The 16,101-nt window shown below is 45.6% G+C and overlaps 1 protein-coding gene and 1 pseudogene across 2 annotated transcripts; both read left to right on the top strand.

Moving 5' to 3' along the window:
- Positions 1-5,186: 5,186 nt before the first annotated feature.
- On the top strand, positions 5,187-11,553 carry LOC139372492 (cytokine receptor-like factor 1). Of its 2 annotated transcripts, none has more exons than XM_071112216.1 (8): positions 5,187-5,478; positions 7,794-8,072; positions 8,538-8,667; positions 8,776-8,945; positions 9,649-9,881; positions 9,956-10,049; positions 10,534-10,715; positions 10,873-11,553. In XM_071112216.1, the coding sequence occupies exons 1-8, from the start codon at positions 5,421-5,423 to the stop codon at positions 10,894-10,896; spliced, it is 1,170 nt and encodes a 389-aa protein (XP_070968317.1). In that variant the 5' UTR covers positions 5,187-5,420; the 3' UTR covers positions 10,897-11,553. The 2 variants fall into 2 exon arrangements, with proteins under 2 accessions (XP_070968317.1, XP_070968319.1); XM_071112218.1 differs by having other exon boundaries at positions 10,534-10,719.
- A 2,457-nt stretch (positions 11,554-14,010) lies between these two features.
- LOC139372491 (protein CIMAP1D-like) lies at positions 14,011-16,024 on the top strand (annotated as a pseudogene).
- The last annotated feature ends 77 nt before the right edge of the window (positions 16,025-16,101 follow it).

The following is a 16,101-nucleotide window of genomic DNA, read 5'->3' as shown; positions in this document are numbered from 1 at the left end:
ATGTTTTGGAGGCCCTGCCATAAGAGAGACAGACAGAGAGAGGGAGAAGAAAGAGGTTGACATACATCTGTCGTGCATTATTTCAGAGAAACCATTGAGAAAGAGAGAGAGACTTTCTCTCTCTATGTGAGGAGGAGGAATGACAGTCTGATTGGTTCTCTCCTTTTTCAGGGGTATAATCCCCACACATATGCACAATCCCTCTGAATTCCTCAGAAAGGAGTAGCCCTGCTTTGTGTCTCTGGATGGAACGGCTTCATAACCAGGTACTGATGGTCTTCAAACAACACTCTTCTCCTAATCAGGCAGGATTGGACCTCTGGGGCTGCCTCTAGGTATGTTGAGAGGAAATGATCTCTCTCTGCTTTTCTCTGATTACCTCTCTCTCTCTCTCTTTCTGTCTCCCCCCTTCTCTCTCCAACTCTTTGTGTCTCTATCCCCCTCACTTTCTTGCTCCATCGCTCTTTCTTCCTCCCTCCTGTTCTTTCTATCTCTCCCCTGGTACATCATCTTGTACTCAGATAGAGTTGGAGTGGTTCCCAGTCCTGATTAGAGGGCTCCAACTGTAACCTCTGCTAAAATCTCTTGCAGGGTCCATAATCAGAGGAGAATAATACATGTATCATCACAATCTATTCTATTCTATTGTACTGGAATCTACAGTACTGGATTACATTTTTGATGTGCCCCTTAATGGAATCATCCTTCCCCTGTGAGACGCAAGCATAGAACCAAAGGAAAGCACGTTATTCCCCTTCAGAAATACTTGTAATAGGCCCCCGATATGAAAATAATTAGATTTTTGAATTTCATGTTCATAGAACAATTTTATGGAAACTTTGTTAAAAAGCCACTTTGGACTTCAATGTATGAAAACTGAAAATCTATAAAAATCACATCAAAATGAATCCAAAACATTAACATGTGATGTTAAATGTCAAATGGTATATGAGTCTGAAATGAAGTCATTTCATCTAAAATAGCAAATGTGAACATACATTTTTGAAAGGATCAACTATTTAACATTTTTTCTATGTATGAAGAACATCTAACCTACTTTGTTAAGTTGTCCCTTCTGGATGAACTATCTTGCTCCTTTACAACAAAATGAATGGTTGTCAATGGCAGAATTTTGACCTCATAAACCACACCTTTTTTTGCCTGTTCTTTTGATGTGTAGAAGGAACATCAAAGTAGCTATTGATGTGTAGAAGGAACATCAAAGTAGCTATTGATGTGTAGAAGGAACATCAAAGTAGCTATTGATGTGTAGAAGGAACATCAAAGTAGCTATTGAAGTGTAGAAGGAACATCAAAGTAGCTATTGATGTGTAGAAGGAACATCAAAGTAGCTATTGAAGTGTAGAAGGAACATCAAAGTAGCTATTGAAGTGTAGAAGGAACATCAAAGTAGCTATTGATGTGTAGAAGGAACATCAAAGTAGCTATTGATGTGTAGAAGGAACATCAAAGTAGCTATTGATGTGTAGAAGGAACATCAAAGTAGCTATTGATGTGTAGAAGGAACATCAAAGTAGCTATTGATGTGTAGAAGGAACATCAAAGTAGCTATTGATGTGTAGAAGGAACATCAAAGTAGCTATTGAAGTTTTTGATTGTCCATATTTGTAGAATTTGGAAGAGAAACAATCTCTCAGTTTTGCAACCCTTTAAGCTCAATGTTGCGTTTTTGCATAATTTACAAAACTACCTCTAGCTCTGGCTCAGAATGTTTTTTTTTTAAATTTATTTTCATTTTTTACATAATCAGAACACAGAAAACATGTATTTCAAGTGATGTACTTGCATGGATGGCTACCAACATACACTATGCTTGTGTAGGGGACCAGTGTGGTCTCAGATGAGAGGACAGGTTTCTAGTGTTTCAGAGGCTACTGATACCACAATAATCATACTGACATAACAAATACTAGTACGACATGAATCTGGGTCTAAGGAGAGGCACTAGGTAGTGTTTGACATCATTGTGTAGTTTACGTGATGCAATTCAGGCAGCGTTGCATTTTTGCATTTTTGCAACCGTGGGTCCCACTTGTTTTCAGCCACATGGTTTTGCCATAGGCCCATTTTCCCATCAGCGTGGTCTGGTTTAAAGGGAATAAGCCTGTCTTCCCATGTCTGTTACAGTAGTACTGGATTGAACCATCTCCATCCTGTCCTCCTCAATGTTTCAGCATGGTTGTAGGCAGTCACAGATCCAGAACCATCTTACCCTCAGTGTGTGTGTGTGTGTGTGTGTGTGTGTGTGTGTGTGTGTGTGTGTGTGTGTGTGTGTGTGTGCCAACTAACAGACCATTTTTTTTGCATTGATGAGAAACATTCTCCTTTCAGTCCCTTCAGATCAATCGACCCCCCTTTAGCAAAGCAATTCATTCTTACAGTCTTAGAGTGGCTTGTAAGTGACACAACACGGGGTTTTCTTGTTCATTCAAATCTTTTCTTCATACTTACGGGACGCCCGGACACAGTCGCCACACCACGAGCGGGAATCACCTCGGGAACAACGGGCGCCTCCCGGAACCAAGAGAAAGCATGGCATTGTGGGACATTTGCCTCTGAATCAGTTAACATTCTCAGTCTTTGTTACACTAACTGACTCAAAGAAGAGAGGGGGAGAAAGAGAGAAAGCAAGAGAGAGAGAGGATGAGGGGGGAAGAGAGAGACCGAGAGAACGACTGAGAGAAAGAAAGAGAGGGTTATACTTCAGACATTAGTCATAGTCCCCATTGAGATGTTCAACTTGAAGTGTTTTTTTTATCCTACAAGATAATGCAGTATGATTGAGTATACTGGATGTTGTGACTGTAGTCTACCTTACCTCACTGTCTCGCTCATGTGAGTTAAGACATCTAGTGAGTTATCCAAAGCATCAGATGACACCCACTCTCACCAATCCTACAATGTCAAATCAGTGATTACGTCAAAGGGAAGGAAGGAAGGAATGAAAGAAGAACTGAAGGTAGGAATGAAAGAAGAACTGAAGGAAGGAATGAAAGAAGAACTGAAGGAAGGAATGAAAGAAGAACTGAAGGAAGGAATGAAAGAAGAACTGAAGGAAGGAATGAAGGAAGAACTGAAGGAAGGAATGAAAGAAGAACTGAAGGAAGGAATGAAAGAAGAACTGAAGGAAGGAATGAAAGAAGAACTGAAGGAAGGAATGAAGGAAGAACTGAAGGAAGGAATGAAAGAAGAACTGAAGGAAGGAATGAAAGAAGAACTGAAGGAAGGAATGAAGGAAGAACTGAAGGAAGGAATGAAAGAAGAACTGAAGGAAGGAATGAAAGAAGAACTGAAGGAAGGAATGAAAGAAGAACTGAAGGAAGGAATGAAAGAAGAACTGAAGGAAGGAATGAAGGAAGAACTGAAGGAAGGAATGAAAGAAGAACCGAAGGAAGGAATGAAGGAAGAACTGAAGGAAGGAATGAAAGAAGAACTGAAGGAAGGAATGAAAGAAGAACTGAAGGAAGGAATGAAAGAAGAACTGAAGGAAGGAATGAAGGAAGAACTGAAGGAAGGAATGAAAGAAGAACTGAAGGAAGGAATGAAAGAAGAACTGAAGGAAGGAATGAAGGAAGAAATGAAGGAAGGAATGACCGATTAAAATATTGATGAAATATTTAATATAATTGGGAGAAGTGACAAGTTCCAATCTCAGCTAGGTGATGGGGGGGGGGTACTTACTACTGTAAGACATAATATGTATTGTTCCCTGCAGCCCAAGGCATTGGGTATGGGTGTAGACTCAGAAGACATCATATGTATTGTTCCCTGCAGCCCAAGGCATTGGGTATGGGTGTAGACTCAGAAGACATAATATGTATTGTTCCCTGCAGCCCAAGGCATTGGGTATGGGTGTAGACTCAGAAGACATAATATGTATTGTTCCCTGCAGCCCAAGGCATTGGGTATGGGTGTAGACTCAGAAGACATAATATGTATTGTTCCCTGCAGCCCAAGGCATTGGGTATGGGTGTAGACTCAGAAGACATAATATGTATTGTTCCCTGCAGCCCAAGGCATTGGGTATGGGTGTAGACTCAGAAGACATAATATGTATTGTTCCCTGCAGCCCAAGGCATTGGGTATGGGTGTAGACTCAGAAGACATAATATGTATTGTTCCCTGCAGCCCAAGGCATTGGGTATATGGGTTATGCAAGATACCACAATACATCCCTTTCACCACCTGTCACCATAACATCAAAACAAACACAAACCATCTCAGACATCACACACATGCACACGCATGCACGCATAGACACACAGACACACGCATGCACGCATAGACACACAGACACACGCATGCACGCATAGACACACAGACACACGCATGCACGCATAGACACACAGGCACACGCATGCACGCATAGACACACAGACACACGCATGCACGCATAGACACACAGGCACACGCATGCACGCATAGACACACAGACACACGCATGCACGCATAGACACACAGACACACGCATGCACGCATAGACACACAGACACACGCATGCACGCATAGACACACAGACACACGCATGCACGCATAGACACACAGACACACGCATGCACGCATAGACACACAGACACACGCATGCACGCATAGACACACAGACACACGCATGCACGCATAGACACACAGACACACGCATGCACGCATAGACACACAGACACACGCATGCACGCATAGACACACAGACACACGCATGCACGCATAGACACACAGACACACGCATGCACGCATAGACACACAGACACACGCATGCACGCATAGACACACAGACACACGCATGCACGCATAGACACACAGACACACGCATGCACGCACATACACACACACACACACTGTGTGGGAGTCAAAATCATCATGAGGAAGTTCCCTATAATGCTCTGACTAATCACTCAACAGTCCCCCAGGCAGAAAAGAAGGAGGGAGAGAGAGAAAAGAGGGGGAAAGAGTGATTCGGCGAAAGTGAATGGATCTGACTCCTTGACGCATCACAGGCCAAGAGATGGGGAGGGGGGATTGAAAAAGAGAGGAAAAGACTGGGGGGAAGAAAAAATGACTGGCGTTTGTGTGGGAAGAGAGAGGAGGAGCTTGAAAAGTATGAACTTGTGTGTGAAGACGCAGACAGACAGAAGTTGAAGCACTAGAATACTAAACGGAGGTTGGAAAAGCTCACGACTACCGATGGTCTCTTTAGAACCGGAGATGGTTTGCTATCAACTGATCAAATAATAGGTTTGGACGGAGCATGAAAGACTCCTCTTCTCGCATCTTCGGACTGCGGTGCTATTCAACTTGAACCCGTGCGGTCCCCTCCTAACCTGTGTAAATTATACTATATTAATATAAGCGTAAAAAGTGGAGAGTTTACCGACTGAACGAAAGAAGATAAAAGTTGCCATAAAATGTTGTCATTATTATTCTTGATTCTGTACATTCCTGCTGTTATGTCCTCATCGTCACGTAAGTACAGCAGCTCTTCCATGTGATAACACACGTTGTCTGTAAAGCTGGTTTGGTAGGATATAGCCTACTGTTAGATAATAGCCTACTGTCCTAAACCTTGTTTATGCGCTAAACTGTATTGTTTATGCGGGTTTCATAGGGAATGAGTGTACAAAATAATTGCTCTAACAATGTAAATTCTACATATTTTGAAAGGATTATGCATAATATTGCTGTCCTAAAAATAACAATGTTTGGTAAATATTAAGTAATTTGAACGCAGGCATTAAATAAGATTTAGTAGGCTACCATATTTTTCCAAACTAAATTAATAGGCTAAACGTAATTATAATGCATTTCATAAAGAAATAAAATAAAATTTGACATGTAAAATAATGCGATATTGCTTTATGCAAAATATTGCTAAACACATTTTAAAATGCAGTTCCATGAACAATCACTAGCCCTTGTAGATTTGATGAAATGATGAAATAATAGTCCTAGCTAAACACAGATCTCGGTTTTCTTGACCATGCTATTGAAAAACTGTGTCCCAAGAGGATGGATTTCAACAGTTCGGCTAATAATTTGTTTAACACACATAGCACTGGGCTTTACAGACGGTGACATCATATGGTCGGTCGGGTCTCAGGGAATATTAACCGTCAGTTTAATACAAAGTAAAGTAAATAAATCACAGGTATGTCGGCTAGATTTGGTGTCTGTGTCCAGTTTGTTTGTATAGATGAGGTCATAAAACTACGTAGGCCTAGATTATTATTGTCCAACCATGAACTTTTTAGTTATTTTCAGTTGTTTCGATTAATGAAGAAATTAATGTATGCGACAGTAGTGAGCCACTGCCTCTATAGCAAGAAGTCTTGGACTTTTATGGCACAGGTGATTGGCTGCCTTGTGAACGCTCTCTCGCCTTCCTTTCCATGTCATGTTGATGCTCTCTAGTTGATGTTCTTGTTGTCAACGTTTCCAGTGAAAACTCCCACTCACTCATCATAGTCAAAGTAGCTGCCATTCAGAAAACATCACATGGCTCGATATGGTTAAATGTTGCATGACTTCTTGTTTCAATTCACTCACATACAAGGCCTCCATCAAAGGTTCCACGTGTGGCTCCTTTGTCCCGTAGAAGGACAGAAACACAGACTACCTTTGAACTGTTCCGTTCAGGAGCGAAGGGTAAACAGGGTTTTAGAAACCAGGGGATTGAAGACTGACATCCAGAACCAGGAGGGTCTAAAACCAGAGGCCATTTTTTATCTTCACAACACCAGTGCTGTAATACAGGGCTTTAGCTCAACAGCTTGTGTGTTTACATATATTTTTTAAAAGCTATGTTTTTCACCCCTGAGAAACAAACAGGGTGTTGCAGACTTTTGTTCCATCCAAGCGCTTAACACACCTGATCTAACTGACCACCATCTTGGCTCTGTGCCTGGATGGAAATTAAACCCTGCGGAAATGATCAATGCTCAGTCTCAGACGTGAACGAAAACAAACATTCTGTACAAGCTGTATAATCAGTGCACAGAACACTCTCCCCAGAAGAAAACACAGTTGCCCCTTTAAACCGTCATCTGTGTGAGCAGCCTTACCTCAGGAGACCTCCTTTCTAGAAACAAATACTATTTTACAGCCCATAGTTACTTCTTCAGAACCCTATGGCTAAAGCCCTTGCGTATTTACGTGAGTAAATACACAAGTGTAATTGCATCTGTCGTTGAGGTCTTTGGACTGAATGTTCTGCTCCTTAATTCAGGGCCATTCCCTCTGCCTGGCCTGTAATGCTGCAGTGGTGAGACCATGATTGTTATGGAGCTGGATCGTTTTTTGATTGGCTAATCACAGCCTGGCTTCCTTTCCACGATGATACATTTACAGCGTCAGTGTTGCCAGTGTTTTGGTGTAAATAGTGTGTGAGTGTGTGTGTATGTGTGGTTGAGGAGGAGTTTAGGTCAAATTAACGTCTTCATAAGAGCTTCCTCAAAGCACAACACAGCCTTTATCTGAGGCAGCTGTTCAACACTCATGGCTTGAGGATGAGACTTATAGAGGTCTGACAATGTGATAAACACTCTGCGTCTATGGAAGTGGAAATCTGGGTTCACTACTGACCTGGGAGTTACGGCTGTGTTCTAGAATACAGTAGCCTATTTGTCAGATATTCTCTTCTGAGTCATTGAATCAGTAAAAACACAGCTATCTCTCTCTTTCCCCTCTCGTCTGTCTCTTTCCCTCTGCTTACTGGGAATCAATAGTTCAATCAACCATTCTTTCATCCATTAATTCACTCATCCCATCTCTCTCCCCTCCAGAGATGGCTGGGATCTTCCCCCAGGACCCAGCCCTGCCCATCGGCTCCACCCTCACTGCCACATGTTCAGTCAGCCCTGATCTGGGCCTCCACGCCAGTTCTCTGTTCTGGAGCCTGAATGGCCGCCGGCTGCCCAGCTCTTCCTACAGCGTGTTGAGCCCTACGGCCCTCAGTGTCACCCTGCCGGGCTTGCCAGCCTCTAGGCAGAGGTCAGGGGACAACCTGGTGTGTCACAACCATGGAGGACATGTTCTAGCCGGGTCCTGCCTCTACATTGGGAGTAAGTGAAGCAAAACACACACACACACACATCTAGCAGCAGCATCTAGCGCACACACATAGCTAAAAGTTAACCGTGTTATACCAGTCTCATGAGTAACTGTAGGGTCTTTAGTCCTGTTAACTCCTGTGTTATTACACCATGTTGTGGTGCATTACTCCCTTTACTACTCCCTGGACATGGAGTCTGACACACACACACATACACACACAGATCTGACAGACACGCGCACACACACACAAGCACACACAGGTCTGACAGACACACACACACAAGCACACACACACGCACACACACACAGTGTTGTCACAGTGCCCTAATCTCAGCGTGACGTCCCTTTTCAACACCTTGTGTTCAGAAAGGGATGGAATCTTGGCAAAGTCCCAGAATTTGAACCCCAGACAGACAGAAGAACATTCTGGACTAAAATATATCCTCTCTCCCACCACCCACCTTCTCCCTCAGTGCCTCCAGTGAAGCCAGTCAACTTAACCTGCTGGTCCAGAAACACCAAAGACCTGACCTGTCGATGGGCACCGGGAGGACAGGAAGAGACCTTCATCAAGACCAAATACACACTCAAATACAAACTCAGGTACACACTCCTTGCACACACTTAATAAACACGCATACGCACACATTCTAATACAGTCTGAGTCTAATACACGTGTGTGTGTGTGTGTGTGTGTGTGTGTGTGTGTAGGTGGTATGGCAGAGAGAGAGAATGTGAGGAGTACAATGCCGCCCAGCCGTACTCTTGCTACATACCTCGTGACCTCGCCCTCTTCACTCCCTACGAGATTTGGGTGGAAGCCACCAATCAGCTCGGCTCAGCCACCTCTGATGTCATAACCCTGGATATCCTAGACGTGGGTGAGTGTGTGCGTACTTGCAAGTGTGTGTGTGTGAGAGAGACAGAGACAGATAGAGAGACAGAGAGAGAGTAAGTGCCTGAACTTTGACCCTCTGGCTTTAGAGCTTTACATCTGCCCCAGTTAAAAGTTGCCCTGGGGCACATATACAGGATCAGCTTACCTAGCCCAAGACCTAACAGTAACCATTAGTGGAGAATCGTAAAACTGACCTAAGATAAACATCTAGGACCAACTTCATCCTACTACTTAGATCCCAACCCAGGATTTTGGGGGTGAAGGGGACACACACACTCACACACACACACACACACAAATGGGGGAGGACGGGCATTTTGACAAATGGAAGAAGACCAGACACACCCTGCCTTTTGATGAGCTCATTTTCCTTTTACTCATGCTGGGTGGGCACACACACACACACACACACACACACACACACACACACACACACAGCCTGCGGATGGGGCAGGGCTAGGAAGGTGGGCGATTGACGCTTTACACCACTCGAGTTACTACTCGCTGCTCCCTCATTTCCCTCCACACTGAAACTAATAACACAACAGTATCTGTGCTGTATGGCTTACTGTTACGGTCAGATCCAATTCACTCAGAGAAGAAAGAAATAACCATTATTTTACACAGATCTTTCTGTTTTAAAGTAGTTCTGAGTTACGCTACCTCTTTCCCCTCCCCGTCCACAGTAACGACGGACCCGCCATCAGGTGTGAGTGTGAGTCGTGTGGGTGACCTGGAGGACCATCTGAGTGTTCGATGGGAGTCTCCCCCAGCTCTCAAAGACTTCCTGTTCCAGGCCAAGTACCAGATACGCTACCGGCTGGAGGACAACTCAGACTGGAAGGTCATGGAGGACGTTGGGAACCTGACATCATGTCGCCTGGCAGGCCTGAGACCGGGTACTGTGTATTTTGTCCAGGTACGGCGTGTGTGTGTGTGTGTGCGTGCGTGCGCGCGTGTGTGTGTGTGTTAATCCCAGTGTGTTCTATGCAGGTGCGCTGTAACCCAGTAGGGATCTTTGGGTCTCGTAGGGCTGGTATCTGGAGTGAATGGAGCCATCCTACTGCTGCTTCTACACCTCATAGTGGTGAGGACGTGCACGCACACACACAGACACACACACACACACACACACACACACACACACACAGACACAGACACACACACACACACACACAGACACACAGACACAGACACATACACACACACACACACACACACACACACACACACACACACACACACACACACCTACTTCTGCTTCTACACCTCATAGTGGTGAGGACGCGCACGCACACACACACACACACACACACACACACACACACACACACCTACCGCTGCTTCTACACCTCATAGTGGTGAGGACGCGCACGCACACACACAGACACATACACACAGACACATACACACACACACACACACACACACACACACACACACACACACACACACACACACACACACACACACACACACACACACACACACACACACACACACACACACACATCTACTGTATGCACACCCAATCACACACACACTCTAACCCCCTCTCTCCCCTCCTACAGAGCGTGTATTATCAGGTTCGTGTGACTCCAAGTCTGGAGACTACAATTCTACGTTACGTCGAGAGCTGAAGCAGTTCTTCGGCTGGGTACGGAATCATGCGTATGGCTGCGGCGGCATGTCAATCAAACTCTACGACCAATGGAGAGTCTGGATGCAGAAGAGCCACAAAACACGCAACCAGGTAGGTAAGGATCTAAGTAGAACTCACCTGCACTCGCGTACAACAACCACACACACAGGCATGCACACAGGTCTTATTGAATCATTTGTATCATCATGTTTGAATCGTTCATCTTTTCTTGTTCAGGGAAATCCTCATTAGTTTTTCTCTCTCTCAGGTCCTACAAGGGGATAAGTCATAGTATGCATCCCCCCTGCCTTTAAACAACCAGCAACAAAGTCAAGACAACATCATGTGTGTGAAAAATGGTTTCCCCTAAATGCTGTGGTTTTGCATACACCATTCAGCGACGGAAGAAGGGGGCATAAGTACAATTTTGGGGACAGTGTCTCTACAACAGCAGCCCTAGGCTATGCTGTAATTATTTAACAAGACATGGAGGAATAAGAAGTTGAGGAATAGCGATCTTCTTCTTACTGTGGAAATACTGGCAGTTCTGAAAAGCTAGAGATCCACAGCACCCTCTAGTGGAAGCTAACATACTGGGAGGAACAGTGGAGACGGAGGACCATAGAAATGTTTCTAGTCACATCCCAGTCTTAAACCATGACGACCCAATTGGAACTGTCTGTGACCCAATATTTGGGAACCCTGGTCTGCTGGGGGGCGGGGGGGGCACCGTTACAAGACTATAGACTGACATTGTTGTCTGTATCAGTGTGGAGATCTGTCTTAATAACAAGTAGGGTCAGGAGTTTTTCCTGATCATATGGCCCTGCCCAGGAAAACTTCCTGACCATAATGCTAATGTTTACCTGTGGAGGCAGTTCACCATCTATATTTTTGTACTATCATATTTAAATACTGTCTTATTTAAACTATTATGTTTTGTTAGTAAGTTATGTTAGGTTAGTGATCATGTTATTGACTTAATTATGAATTATAGTTTTGTTTGAAAGAGTTTGGAAGTCATTCTATTCACACACACTCGCACACACCCCCGGACACACACATCCCCAGACACACACATCCCCAGACACACACACCCCCAGACACACAGCTGTGTTCCTCTATGCACTTATAGCCTGTCATGTTTCTGCTACTGATGTTATACTGGGGAAACAGGAATGATGTTCTCTATATGTAATCTATACATCACTCCATTAACCCAGTTTATACATGGCTGGTCTTACATCACCAATGACTCCTGTGCCCTGTTTTATTCTAAAAGTACTTTGTGACAGAGCATTTTAGGAGTCCAATTTTAATGTTCACTACAGTGGCAAGCTTGTGGCGATACATAATTGGTAGCAACCCGACTCTGTTTATCCAGCATGCTTAGAGGTCAACGCCCACGTTGTCTGTCTGATGTTGATGACATGGCTGCAAGTTCCCGTTACTGCGGCCTGCGGGTGTCCTGAGTCAGTGCCTGTTAATAATTAACCCGTGTTTGTTGGTCTGGGCTCTGTCCACAACCTTTAGTTACCTCTCTCTGCCTCCCAGCACCCTTTATGAAAAGATATCCTATACAGTAACTTAAAGCTACACTCAGCAATATGACATCATTATGCCGGTCAGATTTCTCCTTACGGAATCAGCAGCAATGCAAATTAGGGAGAGACAATAGTGGTAGTCTTGGTAAATCTGAATTCTGTTGTTGTTCATGTATGTATGTTAAGCAGGAAGTTGCCCCAATATGTGCGATGATATCCTATTGCTGAGTCTCCCTTTGAAGGGTCAGATTTGAAATACCTCCTGCATCACAGTCTGTACCAGAGAGACAGAGGGGGCATCACAGTGTGTACCAGAGAGACAGAGGGGGCATCCAGTCTGTACCAGAGAGACAGAGGGGGCATCCAGTCTGTACCAGAGAGACAGAGGGGGCATCCAGTCTGTACCAGAGAGACAGAGGGGGCATCCAGTCTGTACCAGAGAGACAGAGGGGGCATCCAGTCTGTACCAGAGAGACAGAGGGGGCATCCAGTCTGTACCAGAGAGACAGAGGGGGCATCCAGTCTGTACCAGAGAGACAGAGGGGGCATCCAGTCTGTACCAGAGAGACAGAGGGGGCATCCAGTCTGTACCAGAGAGACAGAGGGGGCATCCAGTGTGTACCAGAGAGACAGAGGGGGCATCCAGTGTGTACCAGAGAGACAGAGGGGGCATCCAGTCTGTACCAGAGAGACAGAGGGGGCATCCAGTCTGTACCAGAGAGACAGAGGGGGCATCCAGTCTGTACCAGAGAGACAGAGGGGGCATCACAGTGTGTACCAGAGAGACAGAGGGGGCATCCAGTCTGTACCAGAGAGACAGAGGGGGCATCCAGTCTGTACCAGAGAGACAGAGGGGGCATCCAGTCTGTACCAGAGAGACAGAGGGGGCATCCAGTGTGTACCAGAGAGACAGAGGGGGCATCCAGTGTGTACCAGAGAGACAGAGGGGGCATCCAGTCTGTACCAGAGAGACAGAGGGGGCATCCAGTCTGTACCAGAGAGACAGAGGGGGCATCCAGTCTGTACCAGAGAGACAGAGGGGGCATCCAGTGTGTACCAGAGAGACAGAGGGGGCATCCAGTCTGTACCAGAGAGACAGAGGGGGCATCCAGTCTGTACCAGAGAGACAGAGGGGGCATCCAGTCTGTACCAGAGAGACAGAGGGGGCATCCAGTCTGTACCAGAGAGACAGAGGGGGCATCCAGTCTGTACCAGAGAGACAGAGGGGGCATCCAGTCTGTACCAGAGAGACAGAGGGGGCATCTAACGATTGCTCCAGGTGGGCAAAGTGTAGCTAATTGTCTATGCGTGACTAAATGGGTTTAAACCTCGGTCATCTGCGTGCCACAACATTATTAACCAGCTGAGCTAAAGCCTGGAAAAGCTAGTCTTCAGTCGCCAGGGAAGTGTACTCATCACATGGACATCGAGTCGCTTCTATGACACATGAACTCTAAGAAGAGAAGTGAGATGGTGATTCAGGTGTTCCCAGGGCGGCAGAATGGAGGAAAGAGAGAGAGAGAGACCTGTGTGCACGGAGTAGAGTTGTCAACTTATTCTGGGATACCTTTTGACTGAAGTGGTCTAACAAAATTTTGTCGACAGACGTGACTAACAGACGTGGACTAACAGAGGATCAAACCAGACCGAATCTCTTCTCCTGCTTGTTATTATTGTGCTGATTGGTGATTGCATTTCTAGCTGCCAGCGAATCACAGGGCTGCCCACACAGACACAACTGACTGCTCTGGGAGAGAAAGCATTCTCTGAGGATTGGCAACCCTAGCTGGGAGTGATAGAAGAACTGTGTAAAAGAGGAATAGAGGAGGGGGTAGGAAAATAGAGAGAGAGATCGACAAATCATGGAGGTTAAGAGGCTTCCGATAATTGCTGGCAGAGAGAAAGGTTTATTGAAGACATCTGTTATGCAACATGTTTACATTACAACTTTAATTTAGTTGACAGGGACAGTATTTAACACTGTCATATTTCTGTTTTAACATCAATGGAAAAGTGAAATAAAGAAGCTCTAGAAACTGGAGGAGCAGGAATATGGGGGAAAAATGTATTTTTGTTTTACATGACTGGAAAATAAACATGATCATTATCATCACCATCATTACTTGTTGCTAGGGCCAGGCCCCGGTCACTATGCTCTCCCTCCAACCATTGGCTACGTCAACCATGACCGCACCAAGCACAGTAGCCTCGCCTACACCTTCCACAGACGTATGAGCAGCAACAGTAAGTCTCTGAGGTCAAACTCAGTCTCCTTGCTTTTTTCTCTTGTATGGTGAGTAGACCTTATTCACACCGTTGCCGTGAGGATTCACACTCCAGGCTAGTAGGGCAGGAAGCAGAAGTCGATGGAAAATACTACTGACATTTTCCTAAAGTTTGACCTTTAAATTCACCTTTGACCTTTATTATTATTAATTATTGTGCGTTCTTCTCCACAGTGGTCTCCGTGGATTGCAGTCCAGGACCCCAGTACCACATCGATGCCAAGATGACCCGGTTCGGCCGCGTCGGTACCCCTTCTTACTCTATGCTAGGCAGGGTAAGACGCGCCGTTTAGACTAGCTACTCCCTGAATCAGATAAATTGTTCAATCAAACTGTATTACCCCAGTGGGCATTTGTTGCTGGACATTCTTTACATTCTCTCTCACCCCCCCTCTCTCTTTATCTCTCTCACCCCTCTCTCTCCTCCCCTCTCTCTTCCAGGCTGCAGGTCCCTACAGCCCAGAGAAAGCTCATCTCAGACCTTCCTCCTACACTATTGGCTCTCTGTCACACTACCGTACAATGGATTCTGTGCCCGCCTGACCGGTACAAATGAAAGAGAGAGACAGAGGGGGTAAAGAGTGACGCTATATGATTCATATCATTCTTTTATTTATTTTTATTTTACCCCCTTTTCATAGTATCCAATTGTTTTTAGTAGTTACTATCTTGTCTCATCGCTACAACTCCCGTACGGGCTCAGGAGAGACGAAGGTCGAGAGTCTTCCGAAACACAACCCAACCAAGCCGCACTGCTTCATAGCGCGCATCCAACCCGGAAGCCAATGTGTCGGAGGAAACACCGTGCCCCTAGCGACCTGGTCAGCGTGCACTGCGCCGGCCCGCCACAGGAGTCGCTAGTGCGCGATGAAACAAGGATATACCTACCGGCCAAACTCTCCCTAACCCGGACGACGCTAGGCGTCGCTCCATGGACCTCCTGGTCGCGGCCGGCTGCGACAGAGCCTGGGCTCCAACCCAGAGTCTCTGGTGGCACAGCTAGCACTGCGATGCAGTGCCTTAGACCACTGCGCCACCCGGGAGATGATTAATATCATTTTAATCATCCTCCCAGGTACACCCACCCTAACCTGCTGGGTTCCCAGGTGCCCCACAAGCCGTCCAGTGCCAGCTACAGCTTGGCGGGGCGCAGACAGGTAGGAGCTCCATCAGAAGATGACCTCTGGACCAGGACACTACAACAGTACTGACCCCAGCGTCTACCTCACACAGCCGTCCTTCTCTATGCAGGTTCATAGCGTGATCTTTTATTTATGTAGGCTGTAGGTGTATTCAATTAGCTTTTTAGCTATTTATTTATGTACAATTGAACATTTTGTATAGTATTTTCTTGCATATCTCTTCCTCTAGACTAGAGTATTGGGATGTTTCCCTTAAAATAAAGTTGGATGTGATTTTAATTTTGATCCAGAGCCGGACTACCCGGGCCAGCGATCAGTCTCAGAAGCCTGGGCCAGGGACCCACAGCCCGGAGAAGGTCCTGCTCCACCTCCACAGACCTCCTGCCTTCTCCCTGGGCATCAGACACTCAGAGTTCATTACTCCTCTGGGGGTGGTTGTTTCCGACTGATTTTTATTGGAGTTTCACACGGAGTTTGTGGAAATGCTGGAGTCAGTTCTGAGTTAAATACCACTGTGTTGTTTTAA

The sequence above is a fragment of the Oncorhynchus clarkii genome, chromosome 18 (assembly GCF_045791955.1).
Source record: "Oncorhynchus clarkii lewisi isolate Uvic-CL-2024 chromosome 18, UVic_Ocla_1.0, whole genome shotgun sequence".
Lineage (NCBI taxonomy): Eukaryota > Metazoa > Chordata > Actinopteri > Salmoniformes > Salmonidae > Oncorhynchus > Oncorhynchus clarkii.
The sequence above is the reverse complement of the archived record's forward strand: the minus strand, read 5'-3'. Positions and strand labels throughout refer to the sequence as shown.